This window comes from Mesoplodon mirus (genome assembly GCF_964341445.2).
Source record: "Mesoplodon mirus genome assembly, chromosome: 12".
NCBI lineage: Eukaryota > Metazoa > Chordata > Mammalia > Artiodactyla > Ziphiidae > Mesoplodon > Mesoplodon mirus.
In genome coordinates this window covers 61,060,774-61,077,143 of record NC_138988.1, presented here as the reverse complement: position 1 = coordinate 61,077,143, position 16,370 = coordinate 61,060,774, and the positions used below count along the sequence as shown (strand labels likewise).

The 16,370-nt window shown below is 34.8% G+C and overlaps 1 protein-coding gene across 1 annotated transcript in view; it reads left to right on the top strand.

Moving 5' to 3' along the window:
- Window positions 1–16,370, top strand: part of KHDRBS2 (KH RNA binding domain containing, signal transduction associated 2) — a gene marked incomplete at its 3' end in the record, with an annotated part of 651,690 nt that overhangs the window by 215,608 nt on the left and 419,712 nt on the right. Inside the window, exon 3 of the mRNA XM_082639746.1 lies at window positions 4,103–4,219. Within this exon, the coding sequence (XP_082495872.1) occupies window positions 4,103–4,219 (117 nt within the window). The remainder of the gene's footprint in view (window positions 1–4,102; window positions 4,220–16,370) is intronic.

Genomic DNA, 16,370 nt, shown 5'->3' with positions numbered 1-16,370 from the left:
ATAGCCAAATTGGTACAGCTAGTGAATTTACAAACCCATGAAATCAGGCTTCAGAACCACGCTCGTAAGAATTGTGCTCTACGTATTCACTGATGTTGGGGCATTTTCACTTATCCAACTAATAGTTGTGTATTAAAAAAATGCCCTCTGAGCCATTCCCCAGTTTTGGCTCTAAAAACTCCAGATATTAGGGAAGAGATGAAATCACTTCAGGAAATTTCAACTATTATTAAAAAAATAAAATTCTTTTTTTCCAAAAGCAAATGGTAGATTGCACATTTATAAATTATAAAAACACATTAAAAGAATAACTGATGGCTTTAAAAAGTTACATAATTAATGTTAATCAAGAAACATATTTTCTGTTAATTTGTGAAATTAAATCTCTGATTATACAACATATTCATTCTGTTGGATGTTTGTATTCTATTCCAAAAAGTAGAGTTTGTGAAAGAATTAAAGGTGATGTCTCTCTTACAGCTTCAGCACAATTTGGTTTCAAATTGGACATTGGTTAAAAATAAAGCTACTGTATTGAAATAGATGTTGAAAAATGTGTCACAATAATCAAGGCAGAGGACAAACTTCTCAGAGTTGGGACTATGTATATATTTTGTCAATAACCTGTCTTCAGCCAAGACTGCCTAAAATGCTACCTCTTCCTTTCAGAGTCATAAACATCCCAATGGAGACATCACTTTGAGTGCTTTGGTATTTTTGAATTTGAAGTTTTACTACTACCTGCAAAGGGACAAGAAGGTTCTGTAACAGAGTACTAGAAGTTCAATCAAATTTTACTCAACTGGATTGCTCTATTTGCTTTCTTTTAAAAGTTTTACAATAGTCAACGGATTCAAAGTATATGTATAATTTTCGATTAGAGTGTGAAAAAATAAAATGAACACTCATGAACCTCTAAGTTACAGTCTAAAATATTACCTATTGCTTTGACACGACCTGTTTGTTTCCCTTTGATCACGTTCCCTACTATCCATTCCCAGAGTTACTAAGATCTTGAATTTTGTGTTTATTATTATACCTGTTATTTAAAAATTGGATGTACTACTCATGCATATATTCATAATTAAAATATTGTTGAACTTTGCTTGTTGAGTTTTATAAAAACAGTGTCATATGTCTAGAGCTTGAATTTTTCACTCAAAGTTTTATTTCTAGAACTTGTTCATGAGATTTCATATAGTTATGGGTAATTTATGTTCACTGCTGTAAATATTCCACTATGGGTATGTGACAATATACTTATTCATTTGTATCAGTCATGGTTCTGATGGGAAAATGGAATCCACTCTCTACATAAGAGTTATAATGTGTAATTCAGGACTGACATGACTCTTGGAAGACAGGGGAAGGGACATTAGGAAGGCTGCCACCAGGCGACGTGAAGATCTGAGCCTCACGCCTGCAAGGGCCTGGGACTGGGCCTGTGGAGTGGTCTGTGGGGTTGTCGTATCACCAGAGCAGGACTCATGTGGAGGTCAGTAAGCAGCTGTGTCTGACCGCCGTGATTTGCCAGAAGTAATGGACTGCAGTTCATGTTCACCTTCTAAATCTCATGCAACCTTCTGTCACTGGCAGAATCCAGCACCAAAGGAAGCACATCATAAGGAGTCCTGTGCACGTGTTGGTGTGGTGTCCAGGTGAGGGCATACCACCACTGAATTGATGTTTTTCCCCAGTTATTTTTGTTCCTACAAGCCTGAGACTTTGAACATTCTTGTACACATGCTAAGATTTCTCTAGAGAATATACCTGAGAATGGGTATGTGAGGCATAGGTTAAATGCATTTACAGATTTACAGGATGATGCCAGCAGGGTTGTACTTACTCACAGTCCTACAAGCAGTGTATATTAGTCTCTGTGGCTCCACATACTGGTCAGTGTTTGGTTTCTGACTTCTTATTTCTACCACCATAGTGTGTGTAAAATGGGATCTCACTGTGGTCTTAATTTGATTTTTGTTTAACTGTTAATAAGGTTGAATATTCACTTTTTCTTTGGCCGTTCTCTTCCTTCTTCATGATTATACCTATTATCTTTTGTTTGTCTTTTCCTTACAGTTTTATACTTGGGATTGTAAACTAATGATTTATTGTTAACATATAATGTAAATAGTCTCCAAATTTGTGACTTATATTTTTTTACTTTTCTTATGGTATATTTTAATGAACAGATATTCTTAATTTAATCAAGATTTTATTTTACCCAGCATATTTTTACATCTTGTTTTAGAACTCTTAGACATTATTTCCTTATAATTTCTCCTATGAGGAAATTCTAAAATTTGTCTTTCAGACCTAAGTCTATAATCCATCTGTATTTAGTTTTTTGCTATGGTGTAGAAAGCAATTTCACTGTTCTTATTATGGAGAGGCTGTTATGCTCTACATTAGACAGTTCCTTCTTTCCTTAGTATATTAATTTTCTACTGTTGCTGTAACAATTACCACAAACTTAGTGACTTAAACCACAACAGAGTTGTGTACAATCTCCCAAGAGTGAACCAGGAAGAATGCAATGGTAAATGAGATTGTTTCCTTAATTTCTCTTTCTGATATTTCATTGTTAGTGTATAGAAATGCAAAGATTTCTGTATATTAATTTTGTTATCCTTTAACTTTACAGAATTCATTGATGAGCTCTAGTAGTTTTCTGGTGGCATCTTTAGCATTTTCTATGTATAATATCATGTCATCTGGAAGCAGTGACTGTTTTACTTTTTCCTTTCCAATTTGGATTCTTTCTATTTCCTTTTCTTCTCTGGTTGCTGTAGCTGGGACTTCAAAAACTAGGTGAATAAAAGTGGTGAGAGTGGGCATCCTGATCTTAGAGGGAATGATTTCAGCTTTTCACCTTTAAATATGATGTTATTAGGTGTGGGTTTGTCATATATGGCCTTTATTATGTATGTGGCACCTTTGTTGAAAATCAGTTTGACCATCTAAGCTTGGTCTTTCTGAACTTTATATTGTTCTGTTTACCTTACTTGCCAATAGATATGGCAATCCACACTCCAGTACAGCACTAAATAGCTGTGGTAAGAACAGGTATCTTTACTTTATCCTGGATTTAGGGGAAAAGCATTTAATCTTTTACCATTAAATGTAGTTTATTTCTTACTCTGGGATCACGGGTTTAAAAAATAGAATAAATCTGATTTAGAAGACAGTTACCTAATTTTACTTTTCTCTGTTTCATGTGTCCAACATAGTTTTTAGTGCAATTTAAGCCTTTTGTATTTTTAAAATTAATGAGTGAGTGATTGCCTGAGCAATTTGGTGTGGTGCTGTTCCTTTAGTGGCTGGCAACATACTCTCATAACTGCTTTTAGTTTCCTTGTTTTTAACCATATTTTAGGATTATTAAATAAATTAGATAGGTCCCCCCACCTCCAGAATTTTCCATTTAGGCAAACGGATTTGTACATATACTCTATCTAGCATTTTAAACTTTTCTGTATGTGTTCACATCTTTTATTTGCTGATCCTTAGAACAACTCTTTAACATAGAGAAGGTAAGATTGAAGAACAGTTGAATCTCTATTTCCAATCATGAAATTTGGAATGGAATGTTATAGGCATAGACAATACTTATCAAACATAAATATTAAAGTTTACTTTAAAAATTAAAAATATTAACTTTTGCAATTTTGAATGTGCATAGACATGTTAAATTTGTTTTTTTTTTATTTCAATAATCTGATTGGAGAGAAAAAGCCTTTAAAATTTTTGTAAACCCTAGTGCTTCTCCCTAATTTCATTCTTGAGTAATTTATTTATCTATGTGATTATATGAGTAAATGATATGTTCAAAATATTGCTGACTTTGGCATTCCGTTGGAAAGAAGTGTCTTTTTAAAAGTGGATCTGATCTTAGAGGTCTGAGATGGTTTTCTCTCTCTCTCTCTGTGTGTGTGTGTGTGTGTGTGTGTGTGTGTGTGTGTGTGTGTGTTTGGGTATCTGAATGGCATAACTCTCTTCTCCATGGTAAAGATTGAAAAACCTATAACCCATCAGTTATGCTTGGTGTAAATTATTACTTTTCTCTATTTAAAACAGACATTCTATTGATTTTGTTTCCTAGTTCAATTTTGTGGGGAAATTGCTTGGACCAAGAGGAAACTCCTTGAAGAGGCTACAGGAAGAAACAGGTGCTAAAATGTCTATCCTGGGCAAAGGATCAATGAGAGATAAAGCAAAGGTATGAACTTTGAATTTGATACTTAACACACACAGGGAGTTACCTGTAACAGGATGGTCACATCTGCAAGCAAATATGAGCTGTCCTCCAATTATGTTCCATGAATTTTACCCTTTGGGACTACTCTGTTGCACTTTCTGTTGTCTCCTCTATTTTCATAAAAATCAATTACTGGTCTTTTTCTCCCAAAACATGTAATTCTGTATTTTTATTCTTTTCAGTCCTCTGTGTAGGTTGCTGTCAAATCTTTTCATTTTTTTCTGTGTCCTCCGTAGGATGTTTCTATATGTGTGTGCTCATTTTCTTTAATTCCCTGACCCGATCCCTGTTTTTTCTTCAGCTGTATCGCCTGATCCCATCCACTGTATCATTCCCTCATTTTATCTCTCTGATCTATTTCACTCAGATCCTCTTACCTGAAGCAATTTCAAATACTTATCTGCAAATCTAAGAGAATTTCACTTATGTCTTGAAATGCTTCAGTGATATTAAACAACTCACCTGATCCCCAAAGAAAAATAAGCTAAAAATTATTAGCAACTTGGATATTTGAAGTGATTTATTTTGCATCTGAACTACATCATTTTCCCATTTTATAAAGTGATAGCGATTTTTGCTGTGTTAGTATTCTGTGTTAAAATAACTATTTATAGAGATTTATTCAAAAAGTATCTATGTCTGTATTTTCTTATATTCTTTAATTTTTGTTGTTGTTGTTGTTTTATGTTCTCCAGATATCTCAAAGTCTTACAACAGAAACTTCATTTTTCATGCTTTTTTTCTCTCACACATTCTTTAAGATTTAGATTAGGCAGGGTCTCCTGAACTCCTGTAATAGGCTTACTTAACCATAAAACATATTTTATTGAAATTTTCTGTTTCTCTCATTAAACTATTAGCTTCCATGGGCCAGAGAAATATCCTAGTCAGCTTTGCATACCCAGAGTCACTGCATAGTCTCTCCATATTTTTTTTAAAGCAAATAAGTGTATATTTTTCATTCCCATGTATTTGGACATTTTTTCCTGTTCATATTGGATTCTTTCTTTTCCTGTGAGCATGTTAGGTACCAGCATAAGTATTTGAAAATCTAGCAAGGAAAAAATTTTGTTCTATTAAGTTTCCATTAGGTTTAATTTACTGATATTACCCGTTACAAAGTCCTGTTTCTATATTGATTACTTTTTGGGTGATCCATCATGTTTGTTTCTGCTTTGAGTATTTTCATTGCTCCTTTAAAACATGAAAGAAAATGAAAACATTTAATAGCAACAACATCAATAATAATGTATTCCACTATACAATATGCTTTTTAGAATGTAGATAAGACTTTAACTGCTAAGGACAACATGGCTGAAATAAAACCACAGACATGGGTGTGAAAAAAATTACCTTAGTAAACACTTGATTAAAATAAAAATAAATCCTAGGTAAAACTTTTATTGCTATGCTGCTATTTTGCTTCTCTGTCACGTGACCTGAACAGAAAGGAATATTTTATGTGATTTTATATTTCTAGCAAATAAGTAAAACTCATCTGATTCTGCAGTGGAAGTGTATATATGTGTCTGTGTGTATTTATAGAGTGACACGGGCATATATTCCTGCATTAATTACAGAAATATTTGTAATTATTTACAAATAATACATTATGTGTCACACTATGTGTCATTGCAGTTCTAGTTCACAGTAATAAATGTGAGAAAAAAAAATTTCCTCCTGGAGTTTGCATCCCAGTGGGAGAGACAGACAATAAATAAGTGAATAAATAAATTTTCTACTTTCAGGCATTGATAATTGTTATGGATTAAAATAAAACAGGAAGGGCAAAGAGGTTAATGATGGGAGTAGTAGTTTTGTATGATGATTAAGTAGAGCACTGGATTATGAGAAGGAACCAACCCAAGAAAAATCAGAATGAGAGAGAATGCAAGTGTGATGACTCTGAAGGAGAATCTGTGTCTTTATAACTATCCTGGCAACTGTAGCCATATTTTTGTTTATGACCATACTTATTCCCATTTAGCTACCACCTAATTTCTTTGCTGACCTTCATAGCAAAATTCTTTGAGAATGTAATTTGCAATCAGTTGCTCTCATCCATCCTTTTTTAAATTTAAATTTTTAATTTATTAATAACTTTGACTGTTGCATGCATTTATTGGCTAATTGTATCACTTCTTTTTAAAATCTCCTAATCTTGCCTTTGTTCCCCCCTTGCAGTTTTATTGAGGTACAATTAACATACAGGACTGTATAAGTTTAAGGTGTACAGGATAATGATTTGACTTACATACATCATGAAATAATGATCACAATAAGTTAAGTGAGCATTCGTCATCTCATAGATATAAAGTAGGAGATAAAGAAAAATTATTTTTTCCTTGTGGTGAGAACTCTTAGGATTAATGCCTATGTATCATACAGCAGTGTTATTAGCTACTGTCATCATGTTGAATATTTCATCCTGAGTACTTATTTGTCTTACAACTGGGAGTCTGTACATATGACCACCTTCCTACAGTTCCCCCTCCCCCAACCCTATGCCTCTGGTAACCACAAATCTGATCTCTTTTTCTAGGTGTTCGTTTTGTTTGTTTTTGAAGTATAATTGACCTGAAACACTGTTAGTTCCTGGGCCACAACATAGAAATTCCATATTTCTATACATTTCAAAATGATCACAACAATAAGTTACCATCTGTCACCACACAAAGATATGACATAATTATTGACTATATTCCCCACACTGTACATTTCATACCTGTGACTCATTTATTTTATAACTGGAAGTTTGTGCCTCTTAATCTCCTTCACTGATTTCTCTCCACTCTCCCCTCCCTGCTCTCTGGCAACTGCCTGTTTGTTCTCTGAATCTATGACTCTGTTTTTGTTTGTTATGTTTGTTCATTTGTTTTGATTTTTAGATTCCGTATGTAAGTGAAATCATATGGTATTTGTCTATCTCCATCTATTTCACTTAGCACAATACCCTCTAGGTCCATCCATGTTGTTACAAATGGCAAGATTTCATTTTTTTAATAGCTGAGCAATATTACACTATATATCTATATCTATGTACCACATCTTATTCTATTCATCTATTGATGCACACTTAGGTTGCTTCCCATATCTTGGCTTTTGCTCAATAATGCTGCTATGAACATTAGAGTGCATGTATATTTTTGAATTAGTGTTTTTGTTTTCTTTGGAAAAATACCCAGGAGTGGATTCCTGCATCACATGATAGTTCTATTTTTAATGTTTTGAAGAAACACCATACTGTTTTCCACAGTGGCTGCACCAATTTACATTCCCACAAACAGGACAGGTCCACTCTCATTCATTCTTCATTGTCTCCTCCTCAGTTCTTGTGACTGGCTCCTCTTCTACTTTCAGACCTCCAAGCCCAGGACTTGGTCTTCATACTTCTTTCTTCTCTTCATGATCTCATTCCATCTGTGTACATCCAGCTCCCAGTCTCTCCTGCAGGTTCTAGTTTCATGTGTTTAACTACACACTCAACATGTCTATGTGAATTTCTAATAGGCATTGAAATATAGTTGTCCAAACACACATGTACAAATATGTAAATGTATGTATATATTTATACACACAGGTGTATATATATATATGAATGAAATATATATGTATTATTTATCTACCTACATGTATGGCATTTATATACTTACCTATATATGAAGTACAATATAAACACATATACAGAGAGAGAGAGATTGAAAGAATAAGAGAGATACATTTGCTGACTTTTAGGGCCCCAGTGAATACACTATGAGCCATGGAGTCTCAAGATTTAAGGATACCTTCTCTTTTTGTCTTGTGTTTGTTCAAAAGCAAATCTCATAGAAATAGGAAATGAAAAACAGCATATATTCAATTGAGTGGTACTTGGTAGCTCAAGCCTACAAAGATTAGTTTTGTTTATTTAAAGTTTATTTTTTTATTTATTTTTTATTTTTTTTATTTTTTTATTTTTTGCTTTATAACAAATTTAATCAGTTATACATATACATATGTTTCCATATCCCCTCCCTTTTGCGTCTCCCTCCCACCCTCCCTATCCCACCCCTCCAGGCGGTCCCAAAGCACCGAGCTGATCTCCCTGTGCTATGCGGCTGCTTCCCACTAGCTATCTACCTTACGTTTGGTAGTGTATATATATCAGCAGGCATTAAGGAGATCAACACAAAACTGCAAGCCTGTTTTTCACATTCTATTGAATGAAAAAATAAATAAATGCCTGAAGCATCACTAGGTGCCCCTTCTGCGCCCACCAGCAAAGCTTGAACCCGCAGCCTGCTCCTCAGGCCCAACATCAGGCACCTGTCTTTGTAGACAAATGTGTTTGTTTAATAGCCTTGTTTGCAGTGACTAGCTTGCCTCAAATTTCTAGGAAATAATGCAGATTGTTTTTCTGTATTGGTTATGCTGTTAAGGTGCTACAAAATGTATATCTTAAACTTGAGCTTTTCTTTAAGATAAAAGGAGATATTTGGATAGTTATCTAAGTCAGGACAAAATAACTATGCAAGAATATTTCTTCCATCTCTGCTGCATGCTCAACTACAGGTAAAATATCAGGCTTCATAGAAGATAATATTAGACATGACTCAAGCCCTCACAGAATTTTTAATTAAATTAAATATCCTGATCGAACATTTCCTTAAAAAAAAAACTTAAGAAATTATAAATCTTTGAATTAGTAGGTGGAAAGTATGATATGGAAAACAGTTCTTGTGGTCTAGTGTAATACTAATATTCTAACAAGTTTAATGTTTTTATTTTGTTTTTGACTCTGGCAGAGAAACACTCATTTTAGTTTAGTTCACCTAGCCAATAACTCTATAAGCAGAGGAAGGAAACAAAAAACAAAACAAAACAAAATGCAGTAATATCCAGTAGCAAAACCCTACCTTATATTTCATTCCCATACTGGTCAGATCCCAGAATATGTCAACTCACACTATAAATTTAAAAAAAATATATTAAAAAATCCAGAAATTCTTGAATAGAAGCTAACTTTTCAATTGTGATGATAAAAGGTATTCTCAGAGAAATCTAGAAAGTAAAAATATACAGTGTGTTTGCAATATTTCAAAATACCTCAGGAAATTAACTGGCAGTTCAGAAATTTCTTTGAAGTCTGAGTCCTCCAAGCAGCATATGGCCTGTTCTCAGTAACCACGGAGCTGCCGGCGTCACCAGCAGTTGCTTCTGTGAAATCTTGAGGGGAACCGTGGTGCTTTGGATAGAGTGCTGCTATTTTTAGTGATACTGATGGCAGAGATTAGTGAGGGAGAACAGAAGAGGCAGTGGTTCTAAATGCTTATCTTTGAAAAGAGTGAGAAACAAACATGTTATCGCCAAGAAAAACGGTTAGGAGAGGTTAGGGAAAATCAAAGCCTGAGCACATGCAGGTAAGTGAGGAAACAGGAGGAAAGCAAATTTCTTGCATAGGTATTCAGTGTCCTTAAGTGGAAATCACAAATAACTAGGTTGCTAATAAATTTCGTTGTAATGAAAGATATTTTGGCATTTTTATTAATAAGCTATGTTGAAATTATGGGGTGTGGTCTTAAAACATGTGGTCTTAAAACATGTTTAAAGTGAAGTGCTGTTTGGTAGAATTTTATTTGAAAATGTGTGATTATTCTGAAGGCAAGCCTTTCTCTCTTTGATGTGCTAATACCATAAGCAGTTTCTATTTTATACTCTGTCTTCTGTATTTGGTGATGGCTACTTTAGTAAATCCTTTTGGATTTCATGGCAAGATTGATTTTCATCAACAATAAAATCAACTAAAACCTTCAAAGTGATACTGTTTGCCTCGTGGGCAATGTGAGTGCGAACCCTGGGCCCAGTGTCCTTCCCCTGTTTGGCTTCTGGGCTGAGCCTCACATCAAACATCAAATCCCACAGTACAGGGGTGACACCATGCTCACTGCTTGTCAGCCAAGCTGAGACTGTAAACTCCTCTTTCAACTTGGTAATATCCCGAACAACAAAGCAGTTTGTAATCCCACAAAATCAAGAGTCTGGACACTCTGATTTTAATTTTAGCTCTGCCCCTAATAAACTGCACAGTAAATCAACAACATTTCTTTCTCAGTGTCCTTTCTGCAGAAAAGAATGCTTTGCCTATCTTGGCTTCCTAACAGAGATAGAGGAATATGCATACTTCGCTTAAATATCACTTGAGTGTGTGAAGGACAAGGAATGTATCATAAGTTATAGATAGGTGAGATTTTATTTTTTATTTATTCTCTGCATTCTTCTGTTTCTCTGATCTGAATTCTGAGAAGTTGGAGAACCAGACTAAAAGCCTCCCCTGAACAGTAGCATATGTGAGAAGGAACATTGCATTACAAATACCTATTTTGTGAGGACACAATGAAACTTGTGTTTCAATGGTAACCAATACAAGGTTATTTCAACCTATTTTGGATTCCAAGTGACCAAACAATTAAAATAGTTAGATTTGAGTTGAAGAGTGAACTGTATCATGATGTTAGTGAGAAATAATATTTTCATATTAACATCTTCAACTCTTTATATATAAATAGTCTGTCATTCACTGTACTGTGCTTTGGCCTTGGAATGAAAAAAAAAAGTCATAAATCTGTCCAGTTCAATTGTTCATAAGCTGGTGTTGACTGAAAAAAGATTGCACCACCTAAAAGTTGAGAATTATGTTTTATTCAGTGGAAAAACTGAGGACCTAAGCCCGGGAGTCAGCCTTTCAGACATCTCTGAGGGACCATTCTGAAGAGGTAAGGGAGGAGCCAGGCTATATGGGAGTTTTTGCAACAAAAAACAGGTAGTTGGAACATCAAAAGATTACTGTTAACTAAAGTAAAACCAGACCTCTCAAGTTAATGAATTTATCAATCGCCTATGTATGGAAAGATACAAAAGTGTGGGCTCAATGAAATTATTCCTTTGATATGCACCTTAACTATCTAGGGACAATATTCTGTTTTTTCCATCCTGAGTCCCCTCAGGATGCATAGTCGGGGGCGGCTGCAGTGGCTGATGGCTTGATGGCCACACATCCTTTGTTTACTGATATGGCAGGTGACATTCTTTGTCCACCCTGGAATGACAGAGCCTGATGTGGTGATGTTTTATGTATAGTGAATCAAAGTTATATATTATTTTGAATTGTTAATTTCATCTAGGCTAACTTTATTCACAACTAGACCAATTTATAGATTTATTTTATAATTTTTGTAGTTAAGACCTGCTATTTGAAAACTTTCAAGGACCTAATGTCTCAGCCATAAACCAAGGATTATACATTTTTAATGTTACTAGTGCAGTCATTTTCCCTCCATTGTCACTTGTCACTTGTTATTGGGACAACACTTGCTTCCCATGAGGAGTGAAATGAGGGAATCACAGAATCAAAATTTCTCACACCATGCTGCAGGATTTTAAAAAATGTATTAAGCTATTAAAAAATAGAAGACAGAGAAATTTCTAGACATTTCACATTTTATAATCCAGAATTATAATATGTATCTTCTCTACTACTGAGGAAGGCCTATCTTTTTGTCTTGAGCTGTACTCTCCACCTCAAAATATTACAACCAAAATTCAAATGAGATTTACTCCATATAGAAAGGGAATATTTAAAATTCCACATTCTGTGGCTGTTCTAAAGATGGCTGCAAAATCTTTGACACTGTTTTTAGAGAGAGATGCATAGGGTCTAATTCTCTTCCCCTTGAGTCTGGGTGTTTTAGTGACCTGCTTGTAACTGCAGAGGGGTTGTATCCAGATTTCTGAGCGGAAGGGGATTCAGTGCTCCCCCTGCCTCATTTGCAAGAACACCCCCTCTTGGAGCTCTAAGCTGCCTGGTGAGGATGCTGACAATCCTGAGTCTGCCTTGCAGGTGCCAGTGGGAAGTCCCAGAGGAGCTCAGCCTTTGCCTCATCGTGGTCCAGGCCCTGGAGGTGCACATAAGGCGCCCAACAGATGACGGCAGCGGTCACTGCGGCCCGAGTCCTCCTGTCTGCAGCCCCAGAATCTGGAAGCAGATACAAGTTATCCCCGTTGTGCTCTGTCTAAATCCCTCACCCACAGAATCCATGCACAAAAATAAAATGGTTAGTTATGCAACACTAGATAACTGCAACACATTTGTACTACTTTATATATAAAATTAAATGATTTTCAACTTTGTTAGCCATTTTCCAAATACTAGATTTGTTCTCTTGTTGTGTTTCTACTGTTCTCTCAGGGCAATTATTACAGACTTTGATAATTTCTGAGTTTTTGTGTGGGCTTGTTTGTTTGGTTTTTCGCCTGAGTTTTTGTGTAGATTTGTTTGTTTGGTTTTTCACCTGTTTTTTTTTTTTTCTTTTTCGTTGTTTTGTTTGCTTTTACTTGCAATTTATTTTGAATTTGTTCAAGCATATTAGTGTTTTATTTCAAAGTTGCCAGTAAAGGAAAAGGCTTCCAAGAAAGCCAATTTAGTGATTTCTTCTTGGTAGGGGCATTTTATGAGGGACCAGACACAAAAACAGAATGTTCTAGTTAAAAAGTATTAGGCTAGTCATAAAGCTGGTTTAAGGTCCTTGCATTTTTGAATATCTGGTTTAATAAACCCAGATAAAGTTAATTGGGTAGGTAATTCTAATTTCTCTGTAAGCCTTCTTAATTTTATTACAACCTGACAAAGCAAGTGCTCTGGCATTTTATCATTGATGCTAGATGGTTCTCAGAAGGGGAAGTAAATTGCACCCTACTGAAAGTATTGCCTCAGACCAAGATTGGGACAGTTTTCTTTCTTAGTCCCTCTTTTTGACCAAGTTGAATCATTGAAGATTTGTCTTAGCCAAGAAAAGGACCATTCACATTTTTGTGCTGAGAACCTTAACCGAGTTTGTTGCTTTCTCATTCATTTCCTATATTTTTTATAAATGGTAGAATTTAGACATGGGATCAAGTTATGAAAATGGATGCATCATTATGCATCATTAGATTATCTGCAATATCTGTACCCTTTGACATTATTTCTTTTTTACTAATTTCCTATATTAGATAAGAATTTCTCAGCAGAATCCTAGGCTGATTCTGTGTACTGGTATACATTTATATATTATTAGTATACTTTATATTATTTAGTGCTATATATATATATTATATATTTAGTGGTCTATCTCCCTGTATGGTGAAAAATGGGTAAACTGAGTTTTTTGTTATATGTATAAATATATTTTAAATGTCAATATTCACTTTACTTTTCCACATTGGACCCTATCTTTGCTTTGCCCACATACCTAGTAACCAAGGTAGTAGATCCAGATGAGTATATCATTGCTTTAATAAAATTGGATATAAGAAAGAAAAATTTCCTAAATAGTTTTATTTTGCTCATTTTTAAATTTATGAGTAATTTTAATAGCAAACCAAGTGGTAATGGTTACCTAAAAAGTCAAATCATAATCATATTTAATCTCTTAGAAAAGCCTTTGATGAAAAGGTTGTTGTTATTATTTGCATATTTTTAGAAAGATGCTGTTAAATGTTTGTTTTAAATTGTTGAAACTTGACCCCAATACAAGCCATGTTCTTTGAAGAGAAAATTGGACAACTTGTTCTAGCACAGCTTGGGGAATCTGGAGATAGAGTTGAGGATAATGGGCCCAGAGTGGGCGTGCTAGAGAGACATGCTGTACTTAACTCAAGTGTGCTATCAGCACTAATTCAGGTTCTGAATTTCATTAGTTGCTGTGATGTTTATTTGACTTAGTATTCTCTCCCCTTATTAGTTTTTGAACTTCCTAAGTCATTCAGAAGTTGAATAGTAATTTTACCAGTCATAAATATCTGAATATTCTTTATCTGAGTAGAATTGTCATTAATACCAGAAAATTTGCTTGAACAATAAAATAGTAGAGAGCTCTGTTTTCTGGCTATAGTTACTGATGCGATAGAGCCCACAGAAAGACAAAGAAGTCATCAGCTCCTCAGTCTAATGAATAACAACATTCCTGAACTCACTTTTGTCTCCTGTGTGTATTGGTTCAAAAAGTCTAAGGAAGTCAAAAAGACTAAGGAAAATGAAATGCCAAGGATACAAATGAAATTATATATTGATGAACAATTAATCAATCAACATAAGAAAGAAATGGAAAATTTTATTAGCACCAAATTGAGAATTATAACCCAGGAACTGCATCTCAGAAAGCTCCAAGAACTGTTCCACCCATTAGATGTCAAAACACAGTTATATTAGGTTTCTGAGCAGAGGGCTGTACATTAAATGACATATTATTGACAGAGTACACACAATTCAGATCTAAGCATTATTGTGGTGGGTCACACCACAAACCTAAGAAGGAATATTATATTTTCAGTTGTCTCTTTGGTGCTGGGAAAATGTTGTTCTTTATGGTTGAGCAGGTATTTCTGCTGATGGGGGAGGTCTGGTCAATGCCTAATGTAGATATACAATGCATAGTACAGGGGAGAGAGGAGACCAAAGGGCAGAGAACATTTTTTATATTTAAATTTTTCTTGTCTTGCCATAAAATATGAATTTTATTTCACAATATTTTGCTATGAACACAATCAATTGTACCATTGACTTTTTGCAGCCAAGACAATGTTTTGAACACTTCCAGGGATGCAGTCACAAGACATTCTCTGTCACCAGCACTTAAGCTAGTTTCAGGAGCAAGCATACCTAATGTCAATAAATGAAACACTTTCATGTAATTTTTCTTAATATCTAATTATCACAAATCACCTAGGCTCCTTATAAATGTATTTATTTTTTAAATGTTATCTGCAAAGGTATGTATTGTTTTGTATATTTTTTGTTCAAATGGAGCATTTGCTTAAACTTTGAAAATACTAATGTTTAATTTTTTTTGCTTTTTGAGGTCAGAGTTTTGAGATAAACTGTAAACTGGTGTGCCCATGTGCTTCCCTGTGGTTTACACCAGAGGAGGCACCCCTAACCTATAGGAATATAATTTCTAACATCTACAGTTCTAGCATTGCTACTGGGTTAAAAAAAAACAGGCAAACAAAATGTGTCCCATGATTAAGAGAATTTGGAATGTCTCCAAAGGCTTTAATATTTACATTTTTAAACTTATAATTAATGCCCTCTATTTCCTGCTTCCTCTTTCTCAATAGTAGGCTTATTGTTTTCTCTTTTTCTCTTTTTTTTTATGTTTGCATGCCTTGGAAAATATTTTATTTCCATCATTTGGCACTTCTAAAGCATTTTGAATGTTTTCCCCAGTCTTTCTTAATTTTCTTCTTTTCATTTAACTACCTTTAAAAATTATTTTTAATCCAAAATAATTGAAAAGTCAGAATAATTTCTCCAGCATTTGAATCCTGAACAACTCTCATTTCTGTTTTCTTGAATATTACTAGAATGTGTGAGAGATGTTTACTTCCTCAGAACCACCACCATTATAGCATTTACTTACATAAAACTATTTAAATTAACTATTTAATTTGTAGTCACCCCTACAACCCAGGAGTACAAATGGGAAAGAATAAGATAGTAGCCATCAACTGAGCAGATATAGATTAATTCATTGTGCTGAGTTAATATTTTCAAGATTCTGATTCTATACGTTTTAGATTAAAACATTTTATCCACACTTTATTTAATAACAGTAAGAGCAATAATAATCCAAAAGAAAGTATGTGGAAACTTTTACTACGATTTTTATTTGTCTTAAGGAAGATTCATAAAATGAGTAAGGCAAAACGATGTGTTGCTTGTAATTCTATGGTTTTAATGTAATAATTTGGGCCAAAATAATTAAACTTGATCAACCCTTAAAAATGTAATGATGGGGGCTTCCCTGGTTGCGCAGTGGTTGAGAGTCCACCTGCCGATGCAGGGGACACGGGTTTGTGCCCCGGTCCGGGAGGATCCCACGTGATGCGGAGTGGCTGGGCCCGTGAGCCATGGCCGCTGGGCCTGTGCATCCGGAGCCTGTGCTCCACAACAGGAGAGGACACAACAGGGAGAGGCCTGCGTACCGCAAAGGAAAAAAAAAATGTAATGATGACTGTGAGGCTGTGTTAGTTCCATTCAGCCAGTCGGAGGTATAACTGGTCTTCCGTGTCATAGGTGCACATGCACATGGTACAT